Source organism: Notechis scutatus, chromosome 2, assembly GCF_049901735.1.
Source record: "Notechis scutatus isolate UNSWTSFEM ecotype Mainland chromosome 2, rNotScu1.2, whole genome shotgun sequence".
NCBI classification, from domain to species: Eukaryota; Metazoa; Chordata; class Lepidosauria; order Squamata; family Elapidae; genus Notechis; species Notechis scutatus.
Window position 1 is genome coordinate 80,826,016 of NC_142010.1, and position 17,006 is coordinate 80,843,021.

Genomic DNA, 17,006 nt, shown 5'->3' on the forward strand with positions numbered 1-17,006 from the left:
CATGATCGGGGTCCCATCCACAAGAAGGTGCCAGGCAGTTGGACCTAAGAAAAGACCTTTTCTGCCATGGCACCTACCCTCTGGAAAATCATTCCCCCAGAGATGAGACTTATTCTACTGGTCTTTTGCAAAGCATTGAAACCCTGGCTTTGGCATCAAGGCTGGAGACCTGATATTGTAGTATGGGTGAGCCCGTTTTGTATTAATTGAGTATTCTTGGCTACTAAATTATGTTATCTTTATTGTTTTAAACTTGGTTTTTCTCTGTTTTTTACTGTTAGCTGTCCTGAATCATGCTTATGAGATTATGAGATTATACCCGGTGTCATATACATTTATTGAATTAACAGTGGTAATAGTTATTCCCAAGTAATCAAAAGTGAATAGAAATTATGCAGCAAATTATAAGCCTACTACAGTAATTAATTTAATATAATTAATAAACACGTGAGAAGCTATTTAATTTTTGACTGGCTTTTAATTATTTTTTTATACAAATATTCTTGTTTGGTGCTATCATAGTTTAAAACAACAGGTTTGCCATTCTAGAGTAATAGTAAAAAAAAATACAGCACACTCATTTGAACCATTAGCGTCTGCACTGAAAAACAGGAAATGACTGGCATATAAAGGAAGCTTGTATCTAGATGGTTAACAGTGGTGCCTATATTTGTATCAAAAATGCGGTTTTGAAATCTGCCTTTAAATAAACAATATGCAGATCTGTTCATCTGCAAGAAGCTGATGAAAATTTTGAAAATATCTTCTAGGAGTATCTTTCAATTCCATGATGGACAATTTTGTATCATGTGCTCTGTTCCTGATCCAAAACCACCACAATGACTATGAAAACTTTTCCAGAAAATGGTATTTATTGAGGGAAGATACATATTTTGCAATCACAATTTTCTGTTTTCAGGGGCATTAGCTTGTTGTGGCTACTGGCTATTCAGAAGTTGAAATAGGAACAGTGATTATCATCTGATGCTAGTTGAGCTTATGGCAGTTTGTAAATACTCCCAAATTTCAATGATCAATATGTACTTCTCCCTGATGGCAGGCTTTTTCTAGATGGTGACACCAAGTTGCAAGGCAACTTTGATTGCCAGAGTTTCTTATCCTAAATGGTATAATTCTGCAGAGCTGAATTTTAAGTAATAGGCACACAAGAAAGTTATAGAGGAACCAGAATTGGCTTGGAAAAGTATAGGACTTAATAGTAGCATTGGAAACATATTCTCTAATTTCCTGGAGATTTCAAATTAAGTCAGCCCCATTCCTTAATCCCACATTTTCCCTAGAAATCTCTTCTTTGTTTTAAATAGGCTAAAACTTTTCTATATCCAGCAGAGGAAGATGCTATGGTAACTGCCTTAATCATGGGTATATGGATAATGAATCTGTACTCAGCAGTTTTTAGGGCTATGAAAATCTTTAAATGTGTGTTTAAAGTCACAGTTTGAGGAAAGAACTCCTTCAGAGCATCCGAAGTAAGCACTGTAGACCCTACTTCTGACTGGGGGCACTGACCCAACACTTTACTCATCCAAACATTCCTTTGCAAACGCACAGAAACTGATTCAATAATGCATAGAATTAGATGCAGTTCAGTGATAAGAAAAATAAGATCCTACACTTAGGCAGGAACAACCAAATTCATAGGTATAAAATAGGCAGTACCTTGCTCAACAGTAATATCTGTGAGAGGGAACCACCACTTAAGTAAGCCTGCAGCATGTTGCAGTTGACAAAAAAGCCAATGCAGTCCTAGGCTGCATCAATAGGGATAACGGAACACAAGAAATGATAGTACCTCTCTGTATTGTACTAATAAGGCCACACTTAAAATACTACATCTGGTTCTGGTCACCATGATACAAAAAATATGCTGAGGCCCTAGAAAGAGTGCAGAGAACAACAGAGATAATGAGAGGTCTGGATTTTGGAGGCTAAACTTAGGTATGTTTAACTTAACCAAGATAAAAGTGATAAGGATAGTTGTTTCCCAATACTCGGACTGCCACAGGGAAAAGAGGATTGATTTATTCTCCAAAGCACCTGATGGCAGAACAAGAAGCGATGGATGGAAGTTCAGAGAGAGATCCAACCATAAAGTAAGGAAAACTTCCTGACAATGAGAACAATTAGTCAATGAAACACCTTGCCTCTTAGAGTTTATAGGTGCTCTGTCACTGGTGGTTTTCAAGAAAAGATTGAACAACCATTTATCTGGGATGGAAGAATAAAGACAGAGTTAGATTAGAAGACCTCCGTGGTCCCTTCCAGCCCCAATTCCATCTATGTGAAATAGCCAATCAAGTCAGATTGGCCTTGCATCCCTTGCCTTTTAGCTGTGGCAACTTACCCAGGCTATTCACATTGAATCCTTGCAATATTCTCAACATGACAAAGTGAGAATGAATTTCTCATTTAAAGTCAAGACATTAAGTTGTTTCTCATTTAACTTGAAGATGAGTTTTCCTTTGGTCTATACAGTTCTCTCTTCAATAATGTTTAAGTCTCTTCTGTCCTCTATTAGAGTCTAATACTTTAACTGAGGGAACTTCCACACTGCCATTGTTTTCATTCTTGAAAACTTCAGAAGTTCTTTGAATCTTAATTGTCTTCTGTTAGCTTGAAATATCAAGAATAATGTAAATTATTTCCCTGGCCCAAGCTACTTCAGGTTCAGAAGCAATAAAAAGCCTTGCACCTCCAACTTAAAAAGAGAGGAGAAAAGGGGGAAAGTATTCAGTAGCCTGGGACCACTTAATTAACACATGACCTGAAAAGAGATGTAGCTGTTTTAATCATATTCAAATAGATATCTGCCACACACAAAAAAGACACAACTGCTTCAATAAAATCTGAAAGATGCTATGCTCATTTCAGTTCAGAAGCATTTTTGATTAAATTTCAGTATGTCTTCTGCCCTATTTTCAAATAAACCATCTTAGCTTTTCAGTTCTGATATTGGGAATGCAGAGATTCAGAACTGCTTTAATCTGGCATAGAATATTCATAAAAGTTTCTTAACTTTTCTTCTATTCAACACTTCTGTTATTTTTCTGTTCTTCTTTTCCTGTTACAAATAGTAATGCTGTGTTATGCCACAGGAGGGTACTGCCATATTGTTAATGCAATTAGTCAGTTTTTCAATGCTGCTACAGTAAAAACATGAGTAATTTTTAACAAAAAATTCCAGATGCAAGACAACAAAATATTTATATGAAACAGCTTTGCATAAGCAGCCAAATTGATTTATAGTGTCTTCTCTTGTTTCACCTTTTCTGTTAAAGGGAATTCTCATCACCTAATTTTCCATAGCTGCTGGCAAATTCATTTTTTTTACTATAGTAAAACAAATGTTAAAATTGCCATATTCTCCACTGAGCCGAAGGGAGAATCCAGGATGGGTAGTCTCTAGTCTCCTAGCTCTGCAGACTAAGTTGAAAAACTGAGGACACACCCCCTGGTAACGGTCCCCAGTTCTTCACTCGGTCTCAGTGTGTTCAGACCACCCTTTAAGGGCTCTGAATAGTTAGGATTGTAGAAGAATATTCACCCCCTGGATTAAGCTTTTTTTTTTTGCAGAGAGGCTTAGATCAGGTTTGACAGCTAGCCGGCTTGCCAGTTTAGCACTTTCATTTTTTTTGTGCCTTTTTTCCGGTTCGCGTTTTTTTGCTTGTTATTTTAACTTTTGACTTTCCTTGCTGATGGACTGGTTTTTGTTTTGTTTTCTGTCGAAACTGGAGTGGAGGTGACCCTGAGAGCCCGTGTGGCCCGGGCTGGGGCGGGAGTTGGCGTCTTATTTAACTCTCCTCCTCCTGATCCACTTTCCCTTGCCTGGGACGAGCTGCAGCTACCGCTAAGTGCTTCTGTCCCTTTTCGGCGGCAGCAGCCATTTATTTCGTTTGGGGACAATCTTGCAGTTCATCTCCAGGATTGTCCCTTGGGGGGGGGTTCTGGCCATCAGGATTAAATCCTGACCCCCCCCATCCAGTCCCCAGAGCACCGTGGCAGCTGCGAGATGCTTGAGTCTGCCTGATAATTGCGGTGCAGCCAGCGTCAGGCTCGCAAGCCTCTGACCTGTCAGGGCTTGCTGCAATTCAAAGAGGCAGCCATTTTTTTCCCAACTTTTTTCCCTTGATTCGGCCTTTGAATTGCGGAGCTGGGCTGAGCTCACCACTTTAGGTCCCACTAGCCTCCTGAAGTGATGGACAGCTACTGTGGCTGTAGCTGACAGTTTAGGCTGAATATTTTTTATTTTATTTTATTTTTACTTCTTTCTCCACCCCTGTCAAGTAACAGTTATTTTTGGCGGGCTCAAAGATGGCCACCAAGGGAGCTGATCAAGAATTGTCAGTTCCTCAGCAGGGTAGAGAGAAGGCTGTAAAGGGATCTCCTAAGCCCAGGTCTGCTGGTCTAGAGGCAGCAGCTAGGATTAGAGCCAGGGCTCTAGCCCCTAAGAGATCCTCTAGGGCTGAGGATAGACAGGCCAGGCGTAGACAAAAAGCCATAGACAAACAGTTTGACAGGGCAGTGAGAGATTCCAGAATGGCTGAATACAGAGCCACCCCTCAAACTTTGCCTCCTCAAGATGACAGGCAGCCAGACCAACTGGCAGATAGACAGTATATGACTGCCTGGTCTCCTGGTTGCTCAAGTACCCATGATTTGCAGGGTAACCTCCAAATCAGAGCTGAGACCTCTCTCAATTTTTCTGAGCTGCCTCAGGGGATCTTGATGGTGGCACCTGCAGACCAAGTCTCCAGTGGAACCAGACCTGTGCCTGCAGCCACCTTTACACCTACAGCAGCTGGCTTACGACAAGAGGAGACCCAGATGCAAGAAATGCCATCCTTCATGAAAGCCTGGATCTCCCAGACAATAAGACAGGAATTGCAGACAGAGGTCAACCAGCTGTGCCAGCTGTCTTATTTGGAACCTAGCAGAGGAGTCCTGCAGGGGCAGGCTTCTGCTGAACAGCCGGTCCACTTCAGAGCGCTCGGCCTCCCCTTCAGAAAGCAGCCAAATTTATGGCTCCGAGAGGGACCTCCTTCCAGAAAGGGATTTTTCGGATGAGGAGTCGGAGGTAGCAGGTCCCCCTCCTTTAAGGGCCTTTTCCAGCTGGCTCTTTTCAAGACTCTGCTGGTTAAGGCCAAGAGCACGGCTCATCTCAAAAAGGACACGGTCACTCAGGACCTTCCCAATGAGAGAGAGGATCAGGAAGATTTCCTGTTCACTAAGAAAGCATCTGTGGTGGACGCTGTACCTGTGCCCCAGATGTTTTTGAACCTGATCAAAAAGCAGTGGGAGTCCCCTGGGATGTACACTTGCCCCAGTGGGTCTGAGTCTACCTTATTTAATGTGGACAAAGACCTTTTGAACATTATGGAAGTGCCAAAGGTAAATGGCCCAGTGGTGTGCATGTACAGGTGGGGACCTCCGACCAATCCAGCTCCCACCCGTAGGACAGCCATCACCCAGCTTTGGTATGTCCCATCTGGATTCTCCCTTCGACTCAGTGGAGAAGGGGCGTTGGTCCTACCTGAACGCTTCTTCTCGGGGAGCTGAAGGGGGAATCCAGTCCCACCCTGTATTCTGTCTGGTCGGAATAGGGAGGAAATGTCCCTTTTTTTGCAGTATCAATGAACGATCTGTTTGAAGACAAGGAGCAGCTGAATTCGCTTCAACGTCGTTCAGAACTGGGGATCGTTACCAGGGGGTGTGTCCTCAGTTTTTCAACTAGGTCTGCAGAGCTAGGAGACTAGAGACTACCCATCCTGGATTCTCCCTTCGGTTCCCCGAGAAGAAGCATTCAGGTAGGACCAACACCCCTTCTAATTGCCAAATTCTAACAAAGAGTGTTGTAATTAAGCTGGAAACCAGTAGATGTCAGTGTTATGTTATTAAGTTAGTACACTTATAGCTAGCAATTATTCTGCTTTTGCTTTATAACCACTAAGAAAAAGTTGGAAGCTGGAATTGATCTATTCTTTGTGACAACTAGACCGATCATTAAATCAAAAAGAAATTCAGAATAATGCAAATAACTAAAACACCTGATGAGATCAGAAGGTGGATTGGATAAAGACTGATGTAGTGTGCTAGGTGTTACATTATATGGGATGAACATGCAATATAAAACATACAGTAAACTGATAACTAACCTTCTCTGTAAAAACATAAAAACATTTACAGCAGCTTGCAACATCCCGCAGGGACATTAAACTCATTTTACAATCGTTTTGCCAAACACCAGCAGATACTTCTGGATTTCCGCAAACTATTCAAACCATTCACTTAATGATAATGACATTTTCTTAATGACTGCCACAAAAAATTGTAAAATTGGGTTGGGCACATTGGCAACCCATTTCAAGACTGTAATGACTTACAACTGTTATGGACAAGCTCCATTACAGTCATAACTTGAAAACTACATATATTTCATGTATTGCACCTGTAGGCAGTGTAAGAATAAGGATATAATCAACATGTTTGTACATATCTAATCCATAAGATGTCACACAAATTTGGCTAAAAACATTTTATGGTTAGGTGTCATACTATGTGGCACCACTGGTGCCAATTTAAGAAGCTCAGTTTTATCAGTTGTATTCCACTGAAGTCTTTTGTCACATTGTAGTAGGGGAGACAAGCCTCTTACTATCTGTTTTTTAAATGAGATCTGACCTTGCTGCTGCTTTTTTTAATTGATCCAAAATCATAACTTTTAAAATAGTTAAGGTGTTTTATAGAAGATTGCTATTTTTTTGTGTAAACCAAAAATATTTGTTTGGAAGAAAAAAATGTATGTAAATAGCTAGTTTAGTTCTGAATAACTGAAAACAAGCAAAGAAACAAACAAATAAATGATTTTCCTAAATGTGATTGAGTTGATAAGGTTGTGACAGAAGTTACAGGTAATGATTCTGTTGAGCCCCTGGAAAAGTGAGGTGACGGTCATCTGGGGAATCCCTTACGGTCTTCATGGGTGCTATGCTATAGATTTCCAGATTTGAAACCCTGTTCATTAAGTTGGATTCTAGGAATCAGTCGAGATTGTTACTGTTGTACTAGCTCTCTTCCACTTAGCAGCTTTTTTACCTGCTGCTCCTTGAGTCCATTTCTGGGTTGGTGATGGGAGTTCTTCAGACTTACAGTTTTGGGGGGAACTTTAATCTGCCTTCCCTACGAATGGGATCTGAGATGGCTTGGGAGTTCATGGTCTTCATGACAGTCGTGGGCCTATCCTAGGTCATCCAGAACCTGATGCAGGATAGTGGTTACACTCTGGATCTGGTATTCATATCAGAGTAGATTTAGTACCATTTGACTTCCACCCTCGCCCCCAAATCAAAGGGACAGTGGGTATCTGTTTGTCTCAAGAAATGGAAAAGACTGTGAGGATCTGGTTCAAGAGACAAAAGAATTTTGTTCCTTTTTTTTAAGCAGCTTGTCCCATTGGTGGCAGAAGTATGCAGCAAATGGTAGTCATTGCAGGAAGAAATAAATACTGATAACAAAGGATTCATTTCAAGAATAATTTGTCTGTTTTATTAATTACAGTATCACTAATTAAATTAAAATTGTGAAAGCAGAGACATTGCTTTTCATTAACCTTCATATATTACTTTTTAAAAAATGTTTGAGGGCGGGCAGGGTGCCTAGAAGTAACTCTTGTTAAATTATCTTTGTGTGTTTTTCCCCACAAATAACAGAATTTCAAACAATTAAACAGTTTTTTAAAGTGCCAAAAACATGGTTTGTTCAGATGCAGAACAAAAGGATACTGTCCATGATATCCACCCATCATTCCTCTTTTTCAGATGACTGTACTAATGGAGCATATTTGGAAGTGCTCAAGGTTCTGTGAAACTGACCTGGAATTCAAGGATTTGTCTCTGCTTCTTTTCTTAAGGCTTTGAGTGAAAGTTCGTATCCAAGGAATGTGGCAGCACTTACAGGGAATCCTCGCACTGTATTCACTGTAAGACCTCTGAAAAAGACCTGATTATAAGAAAAAGAAAGAAAATGTTGTGTCTGTCAGATATTTTTTGAAGATATTATTTGAACAGGAAAGAAAAATCAGATATCGAGAAATGTGTATTTTCTCGTCATTATTTTACAAGAAACACAAAGAGTAGGCTCAGCTAAATGATTTCCCACAAGTTTCTGCATTGTATGCATTAACATTAATCCCTGTCCTTTTAACATCCAATATTACAATTACAAGATGAAAATATGCAACCTATGATCCTACATGCAGAATACAATGAGAGCCAGTTGATAGGTTCTATGTAGTGGAACTACATCAGGATCAAAGGTTCCCAAACAAGGTTTCCGATTGCTCAGACACTCAAGGATCTGAAAATACTGTGGATACATGACTATTTGCCAGTATTGCATATGGGAATGCAAGCTTGATGGTACCTTTCTATATTCACCTATACTTTCTCTTTATTAATTCTGCAATAACGTGTTCTTCTAGGCTTCCTTTTTTTTCTCTCAATATTGGGCAGTCCAAGGCTGTTGTCTTCAGGCTTAGAAATTGTTGTCTGAGCAGTATTCAGATTTCATAAAGTTCAGTCTCCTTAAAGAATTTTCCTTATCAATGTTCTGTCCCATTTCAGGATTAGCTTCAGAACTTATGTGAGATGTAGAATCCATTTATTTCTGCTTTGGTTCCAGTTTATTACAGTAAATCTGTACAAATCAAAAATCACTGTAACACTACATTGTCTGCAGACCTTGTACTCTGGTTTTCTAACAGTGTGAATTGTTGCCATAACCTATTTCTCAGGTACTGGCTCAAGCTAGCCTTACTTTTTTCCTTCTTTCTCTCTTTTCCTCTTGTACTGTAATTCAGCATCCTAAACCTGAAGCTTTTCTTCTTCTTTTATTCCCAGAAATATAGTAAATCCAACTGATATAGTAACATAAACCCATAGTCCTAATTATTTGGAAAAGAGTTGGTTACAAAATTACTGTTATAGTAACATTTCATTTCACAACTCACAGTTTTTTTTTATGTAAAAGAGGAAATGTGGGAAGCTTTGGAACATTTCTGGGAAGCTTTGGAACATTTCAGTGTTTGTAAAAATGTGAATAATTGTTTCTCATATCAGACCTATTATAGTAAATTTTCCCATTTGTTTACAAGTGTGTGTGTGTACACATATACCACCTTTGAGAGAAACAATCATAAGCATTCTGGGCTTAAAAGTAGAGGTGCAACAATGCATAAAACTGAAATATTTTAACATTTATATATAAAAAGTTGGTTTCAGAATTCACATGGAGACTTTGTAGAATTGAAAGAAGATTAGTTATGGAGACATTGACTAGATAGCTCAATAGTGACATCAAGGTGAAAAGTCCTTCTTCAAGAGACCTTTTTGAAGATGGTAGTGGTGACAACTTTTTCAGTTACAACATTCCGATTATGAAATACTCTCTCTAGAAAGAACCAGTGCACATCTAATTATGCTATTCCAGCATCAATGAAATCTGTCCAGAAACTTTAATATAGCGTTCATGTTATTGTTAGCATGTATTTCTGCTTTATATATTATTTTATAATATTTTTATTGTTTAGATAACTAACTTGGTTTTAAATTGAAGCTGATGACTGTGTGATCCTGGTGCATAGTTGATGAAAAACAAATTCTCAGGTGCTGCCTTTCTCTTTGACCTAACTATCAGCCTGAACAAGACAAAAGTATTTTACCAGACTGTGGCACATATTAACCCCATAGTCCATGCAAGCATTACAAAGATGTCGTAAAGGACCCTATGCCACTGTGACATTCTGCCAAAGGAACTAGAAGCGCTGACTGCTGACAGAACCCACTGGCAAGGCCTATGCTATGAAGCCTCCACTGGCTTTGAAGTTAGGCACTGCCTAAAACTGATATAAAAAGGGGGGGCACGCAGCATCACAGAATAACACCCACAGTTATTATAACAATGGCCTTCCAGTGTCCCCGTTTTGCTATAGAATCTGTGCTTTCAGACTTAGATTGCAAAACCACTTCTGTTCACAGATGAACTGCACAATAGAATGTCGCCTTTGAACCCAAAGAATATGTGTGTATTCATATCCTATTTATTTACAGATCAGAATAGCTAAATTAATTTCCAGCAAAAAGTAATCAATTGCCTTTCCTTTTATATATCAGCAGATTTAACATTGTGATATTTGATAGTAATATATGGAAAGAGTAGTTCTAAGTAAAAGAGTTGCATAAATATTATGCAATACTTTACTATTGTAAAAATGCAAAAGAGATGGCTGGTTTTTGTTCTATAGGCTATCACTACTGTAATTTGATTGATCCCGCACCCATAATGCTTCCCTCCATAGATGCAAGTAAACTCTTTCCTATTTTCCTGCCCTGGTTATGTTCATATAATGTTCTCATGAATAGGATTGCAAACAGCCTAAAATAGATTGAATTTTTTTCCTTGGTATTAGTGTTTGGAGGAAAAATGTTTGCTGATCTAATTCCAAATAAATGGGAGGGGAATTGCCCATACCTAATTACTGATTAAAAAATGAAAGGGAAAGCAGAATATATCAGCAATTATTTGCTCAGGTTTTTCTCTAAAATATCCTTTAGATTAGGGTTGGGTGTTTTTAGGGGTGAGAGTCACAACAACACAAGCTGAGCGAAGAGAAGGACTTGATCACAGATGTGAAGGAGGCCAAGTTTTTTTGGGGGGTGGGTGGAATGTTTGAAAGGGTGTTACAGTTCAGGAGAGTTGTTTTAGTCATTCTCTTTTTAAAAAAAAAAACATATATTTAGGGCCTGCTTTCTAGTGTTTCTTGTTTTGGGGGGGAGTTGTGTGCATGTATGTGTGCAGGAGTTAATTTACTGCCTCAAAATTGTAAGAAGCAATGTCTTCATGTTTCTGATTTTCAGTAGAGACTAATTATCAAAAGGTTGTGAGGTCCTAAGGGCATAGGGGAAGTGAAATGAAGATAAAAAAGAGAAGCAGCTACCCTCAGGGCAGAGCAAGTATAAATCAGATGTAGACATAATATTAGAAATAACTCTGTAAACCACATCATAAATATTGTTGCTGTGACTTGTTTGATGAATCACTGTAACCAAAATATGAGCCAGAAAGCAATGTTTTGCCCTCAAAAAGGTTCAGATTAAAACCACGATGCTGCAAAGGGTAAGATTAGCACTTTTGTCTTCCATATACAAAGCTGGTCACCTGTTTTCTCTCTCTCCTTCCCTCCCTCCCTCTCTCTCCCCCTCCTTCTCTCTCCCTCTCCTGTGGGAATTGAGGAAGAGGGCAGCTGTATTTTCAAGTACATACCAATTTTACTCAACTTGGTGGTTTCCCCTACTTAGAATTCCAAAATAAGCATGCTGAAAAGGATTTCTAGAATCCAAATATCTGGTACACCTTTGAATGGTCATGATTATCCATCCATCCATCCAAAATTAAACTTAACTTTTTCAAGGCCACTGACTGCCAAACAAGTACAATCATGTTATTTTAGACAATCTATCATATCCCATGTTAGGATTTGTCTAGCAGGGAAATGGCATTCTTCTACCAAGAACAAGATTAAACAATCTTGTGAATGCCTGCGGCAGTGAGAAACTGGCTTTGGAAATGCCCCTGGAGATACAACAGCAAGATTTGATATACGTAAATTGATATAACGTGATGACTGAGACAAACATTGAGGCTTTCAATGTAAATAAATTCATATTGATACTGTTGAACCAACTACTATGCCTGCAGAAAAATAAGTGTGGAGTGTAACTGTATAAATGTCTGACCTGTATTTTGAATTATAAATGGGTTCATAGCAAGATTAAATAGATGGAGCAGGATTGAAAATACAAGAATAACTTTTTGAAAAATAAGTCAATTTATTAAGTTTTTGGATTGTAAGACCATAACTCCATTGATAGATAGTACAAGGTCTTGCCAAGTGATGCTATTAGCAGAATAGAAATCTTGGATTTGCAGATTATTTACAATACCATGGTTGAATGTATACAAAATGAGGCACTTCCTCAAAAAGAAAACCTAATTTATGAATTTCATAAAAAAGGAAATTGGAATATTTAGGACACATATACAATGAGAAATATCAACTACTAATTACAGAAGGGGGAAAAACAGGAGAAGATGATACTGGAAAATGATATGCATCCTAATAGAAAAGTCTTATTTTTATATTTGGACAAAAAAAGAGAGTTTTATTTCTGTTAGTAAGTTCAAAAGACAAAGAGAACTATGATCACTATATTCCAGTGCTTTTCTTCAAACACATAGTCATCAGGCTTTTCCATTTGCCCAATAGAGTTGTGTGAAGCTTTGAAAGGGTGTTTTGCTTCAATAAAGGGTTGTGCACATCATGTTTTGAAAGTTGCTTCCCAAAGCAACCCCCTGACCTACTTTCAGTACTTCTTGGGGTTGCTGGGAGAGGATTCAGAGTGATGCATTCTATTCTTGATGAGAATTGTGTTATTTTGTGATACCAACTATCTCATTGAACCATAATGCTCAAAATACTGGTGGCTGTTGCATAGGAGGAAGTTCTCTAATGGACCATTCCCCCACCCTTCATTGCTATACCCGAGTTTGTGAGCTGATATATGAAATTGCATGAAGTCTTCAGCTAACTAAGATGACTTTCTTGAGCCTTCCAGGAATTATCCCAACATAGCAGGAGGACTGAATTGAAACTATTGATCTACTGCCAGTAACATGTTGTAAGACAAAAAGAGGGAATCCAGAAGAGTAAAAACACGTGAGACATCCCTATTGATTTACTTTTAGTTGCTTATATTTTTGTTGCCACCTTCAAAATTAATATATTGTTATGAGCCACAATTCAGAGTCTGAACTTGACTCTGGAGATGTTACTCCAGCTTAGCCTATGCTTCAGAATTGTCAGCCTCAAGAATCAATAAGCCAGGATTCAATTGAGCCTGATCACTCACAGGCATCTCCTGTTCAACTGCACCAATCCAATGATGAGGCATAAGCCCAGGTGTTGGTACATAAAGAAGCAAGCAAAGCCATTTTCCTCAATGAGACTTCTAGTGAAACAAAGAGCAAGGCATGAGTGCTGCAAGCCAGTGCTGCAGATAGATTTAGTTAGCTCCTGTGCTTGAGTCCTTCTTGTAAACAATTTGTCTGTTTAGCTCTTGAATTGTGTTCTTGCTTCTTGTTTGTGGCTCTTAATCCTTGGACCACCTGACTACTGATTTGGAGTCCTGTGACTTGGAATCTCTATGGACAACTCTATTGCTTCTTGGGCTATGTTCATTTTCCTTCAGGCAAGCATTTTATACTAAGCGCTTCAATCGCATTCCTGTTATTATCTGCCTAAAGTGCAGTAAGTATTCTTCTAAAGTGCTGTGTTTGTTTGTGTGTCAGCGACCTTGAAATATATTTTTGCTTGAGGTGCAGCAATTGAACAAATCAATTGAGTAACATGGTGTGATAGTACTGCTTCAAATGAGATAATGAATGAGACTTCTTGGTGGTGCTGATTCCATTTAGCTATTTTGGTCTCATAGCTGCTGTTAGATCTATCCTACAGGTTCTGCTATATTTATATATCTCTTTTTAAAATGACTAAATTTATGTCTTCCATTTCTATGCATGTGATCATCAAGGCAGCTTACAATAAAAGGTTTAAATATAAACTAGAAAAACATTAATAAAATTAAATCCATATAAAGTATATTTAAATTACCCTTTAAAAACAACTGAGAAAATGGCCAGAATTCTAACCCTTATATTTTGACGAGAAATGTTATGGTATGGTTTTACTGAAATTTTCTTGGTATATCTATATTCAGGGATGGGATCCAATTGGTATAACTACTGGTTCTGTCTATTAGCGTCACGCGCACATGCATGAGTCGCGTGAGTCGTGTGAGTGCAATTTACAACCTTCTGAGCTGCCCGGACAGCTGAGCAGCACTGTGTGCAAGTGCGCAGTGGTTGGAAAAGCCCTTTTTTCCTGCTTTTTCAACTGCAGCTGTGTCGCGTAAAGCAGCTGCAGTTGAAAAAGCAGGAAATAAAGGTCAGGTAAATGCCAGGTGGGCCACAACAGCAGCAGACATAGAACCAGTTCTATGTCTGCTGCTCTTCGGAGCAACCGATTCTACAGAGGTGGACAGAACCGGTAGAAACCAGCCCCTGTCTATATTTACCAATATCCCTTGGTGAGTTGGAAGGTAAAGGAATCAGACTAATGAAAGCAGCGTTTTTGTATCACCTTTTTCTACTTGATATTCATGCATGCCTAAAGCTTATGGTGTGATGCTGCTTTTGTCATTCCGATCCTACTTGCTTTTCCACTTCCCATGGATAATTTATTCATATTAAATTTGTTACGGTTAGTGCTTACTTTTAAACCTTCACTGTTGTAACTTTGATAAATACAGTCAATGACTCCTTTGTATTTGTTTAAGTAAACTCCATCTGCTTGGAGACGACATTTCACAACATCCATAGGAGTTGCTGTTCCCCAAGATATGATTCCTAGGGAGAAATTGGTAGACGTTAGTCATTAGATAAGACAATACATTTTGAATTCGTTTAGGAAACTGAATAGCTGGGTTAGTATCTTTTGGGATGAAGGAATTGGAGAAATTCTTAAAAATCGGGCATAGGGGATTTGTAAAAGCAAAATGTTTTGTTTTTGAAGCATTTTTGCTAAGGCGGAGAAAGAGTGGCGGAAAGTTGTTATAGGTAATCCTTGGTTAATGATTGCCCTGTTTAACAACCATTCAAAGTTATAATGGCAATGAAAAAGTTACTTTACAACCAACCATCTCAGCATCCCCATGGTCATGTGATCATCATTTGGGCACCTCACAATTGATGGGCACTTTTTCAATCATTGTAGTGACCCTCAATGGTGTGATCACTATTTGCATGTTTCACAGCTGGCTTTTGTCAATCAATGGAGAACGGCAATAAAATTGCAAGTTGCAATTATATGATAGTAGATGACACATTTAATGACTGCAGAGTAGTGAGTTAGTCCATCAAGGTCACCATTAATGACTTGCTGATTTGAAATATTCCTGCCATCAATGTGCCTCGGCATTATGCTAGAACTATGTAACTTTATGTTTTTATTACAGTTTTCAATGTTTTAAAATGTAAATTAATATTTCCCTTTTAGTTCCTGCATTTCTGACAGGAGATGAGATGAGTCCATCATAGTGAAGTGATGTTTTTGCTTACTGATTACATCATTTAGCTATCAAATTGATAGTCCCAATTGTGGTCAATAAGCAAAGGCTACCTGTATAATTAATAGAGACTTAATTTGTACTGAAAATATAGTTAAAAGTTCTCTAGAATCTCAACAATGCCTCTGTAGATAATACTTTATCACAAAGACCATCTTTCCAAGACTTTAACCTTGTTTGTTCCAGATTCCAAGTTATTGAGCACACTATTTTGTATTAGTTGTTTTCTGCTGTGACACAACCTGAAATGTTTAAGGATAGCATTTTCAAAGTTTTTTTAAAAAAAATCCAAAAAGTGGTATTCAAACTAAATTGAGATAGTATGATAATGATACACACACAACAATGTCATGATGCAAGTACTACAACTTAGATACTTGCACCAGACATCAAGACACAAGTATGCAAGAGTAGTAGTTTCATGATGACATCACCACATATATGTTATCCTTTTGGTATTGTCACAGTTTGCTGCAGATGCCACTTTATAAATATTTTGCCATTCGCCATTCCTGCTTGGTTTAACATGATAAACTCAATCAGCATGCTTTTCGGTTAGAACCTCCTAGTCTGAAGAAGCAGACAGACAAAAATGAGAAACAAGATGAATTTAATTATCCCCTAGACCAATTTTCTGTAAACTTGGTAACAGGCAGAGGTGGTATTCAGCAGGTTCTGACCAGTTCTGGAGAACTGGTAGTGAAAATTTTGAGTAGTTTGGAGAACTGGCAAATAACACCTCTGACTGGCCCTGCCCCCATCTATTCTCTGCCTCCCGAGTCCCAGCTGATTGGCTGGGTCTTCTTTTTATTTATTTATTTATTTATTTGATTTGTCAATTGTTTCCAAGATAATAAGCATAAGTGTATACATAGTTGTGAATACATGAAATGGGTACATACAAGAAAAATAAAAGAATAGAGAAACAATAGGACAGGGACGGTAGGCACGTTGGTGCGCTTTATGCACGCCCCTACAGACCTCTTAGGAAAGGGGTGAGGTCAATGGTAGACAGTCTAAGGTTAAAGTTTTTGGGGTTTGGGGAAGAGACTACAGAGTCGGGTAGAGTATTCCAGACATTGACCACTCTATTGCTGAAGTCGTATTTCCTGCAATCAAGTTTGGTGCGGTTTACTTTGAGTTTGTATCTATTGTGTGCTCTTGTGTTGTTATGGTTGAAGCTGAAGTATTCATTGACAGGTAGGACATTGCAATGTATGATTTTATATACCATGCTTAAGTCAGACCGAAGACGGCGTAATTCAAGGTTTTCTAGTTCTAGAATTTCAAGTCTGGTGGCATAAGGTATTCTATAACGAGTAGAAGAGTGGAGAACTCTTCTTGTGAAATATTTCTGGACTTTCTCAATTGTGCTAATATCAGATACGTAATGAGGGTTCCAGACTGATGAACTGTATTCGAGTATTGGTCTAGCAAATGTTTTGTATGCTCTGGTTAGTAGTGTGATATTACCAGAGAAAAAGCTACGTAGGATTAGGTTAACAACTCTTAATGCCTTTTGGCTATGTAGTTGCAGTGGGCTCTAGCACTCAGATCATTAGAGGTGAGTATTCCAAGGTCCTTTACAGAGCTTGGGTCATCAACAAGGTCTTGACTATTCAGCTTGTATTTTATTTTCTGATTTTTTTTGCCAATATGTAAGACAGAGCATTTATTTGTTGAGATTTGAAGTTGCCATTTGTTTGACCATTCGGATACATAGTCAAGATCTTTTTGTAGGGTAGCAGT

At 38.6% G+C, this 17,006-nt stretch overlaps 1 protein-coding gene across 1 annotated transcript in view; it reads right to left on the reverse strand.

The window, feature by feature from the left end:
- Positions 1–7,536: 7,536 nt before the first annotated feature.
- SLC25A48 (solute carrier family 25 member 48) overlaps positions 7,537–17,006 on the reverse strand; it is a 38,857-nt gene continuing 29,387 nt past the window's right edge. The window contains exons 6-7 of the mRNA XM_026686989.2: positions 14,405–14,538; positions 7,537–8,016 (exon numbers count right to left, since the gene is read on the reverse strand). Coding sequence (XP_026542774.1) covers positions 7,897–8,016; positions 14,405–14,538 — 254 coding nt within the window. The 3' untranslated portion in view covers positions 7,537–7,896. The remainder of the gene's footprint in view (positions 8,017–14,404; positions 14,539–17,006) is intronic.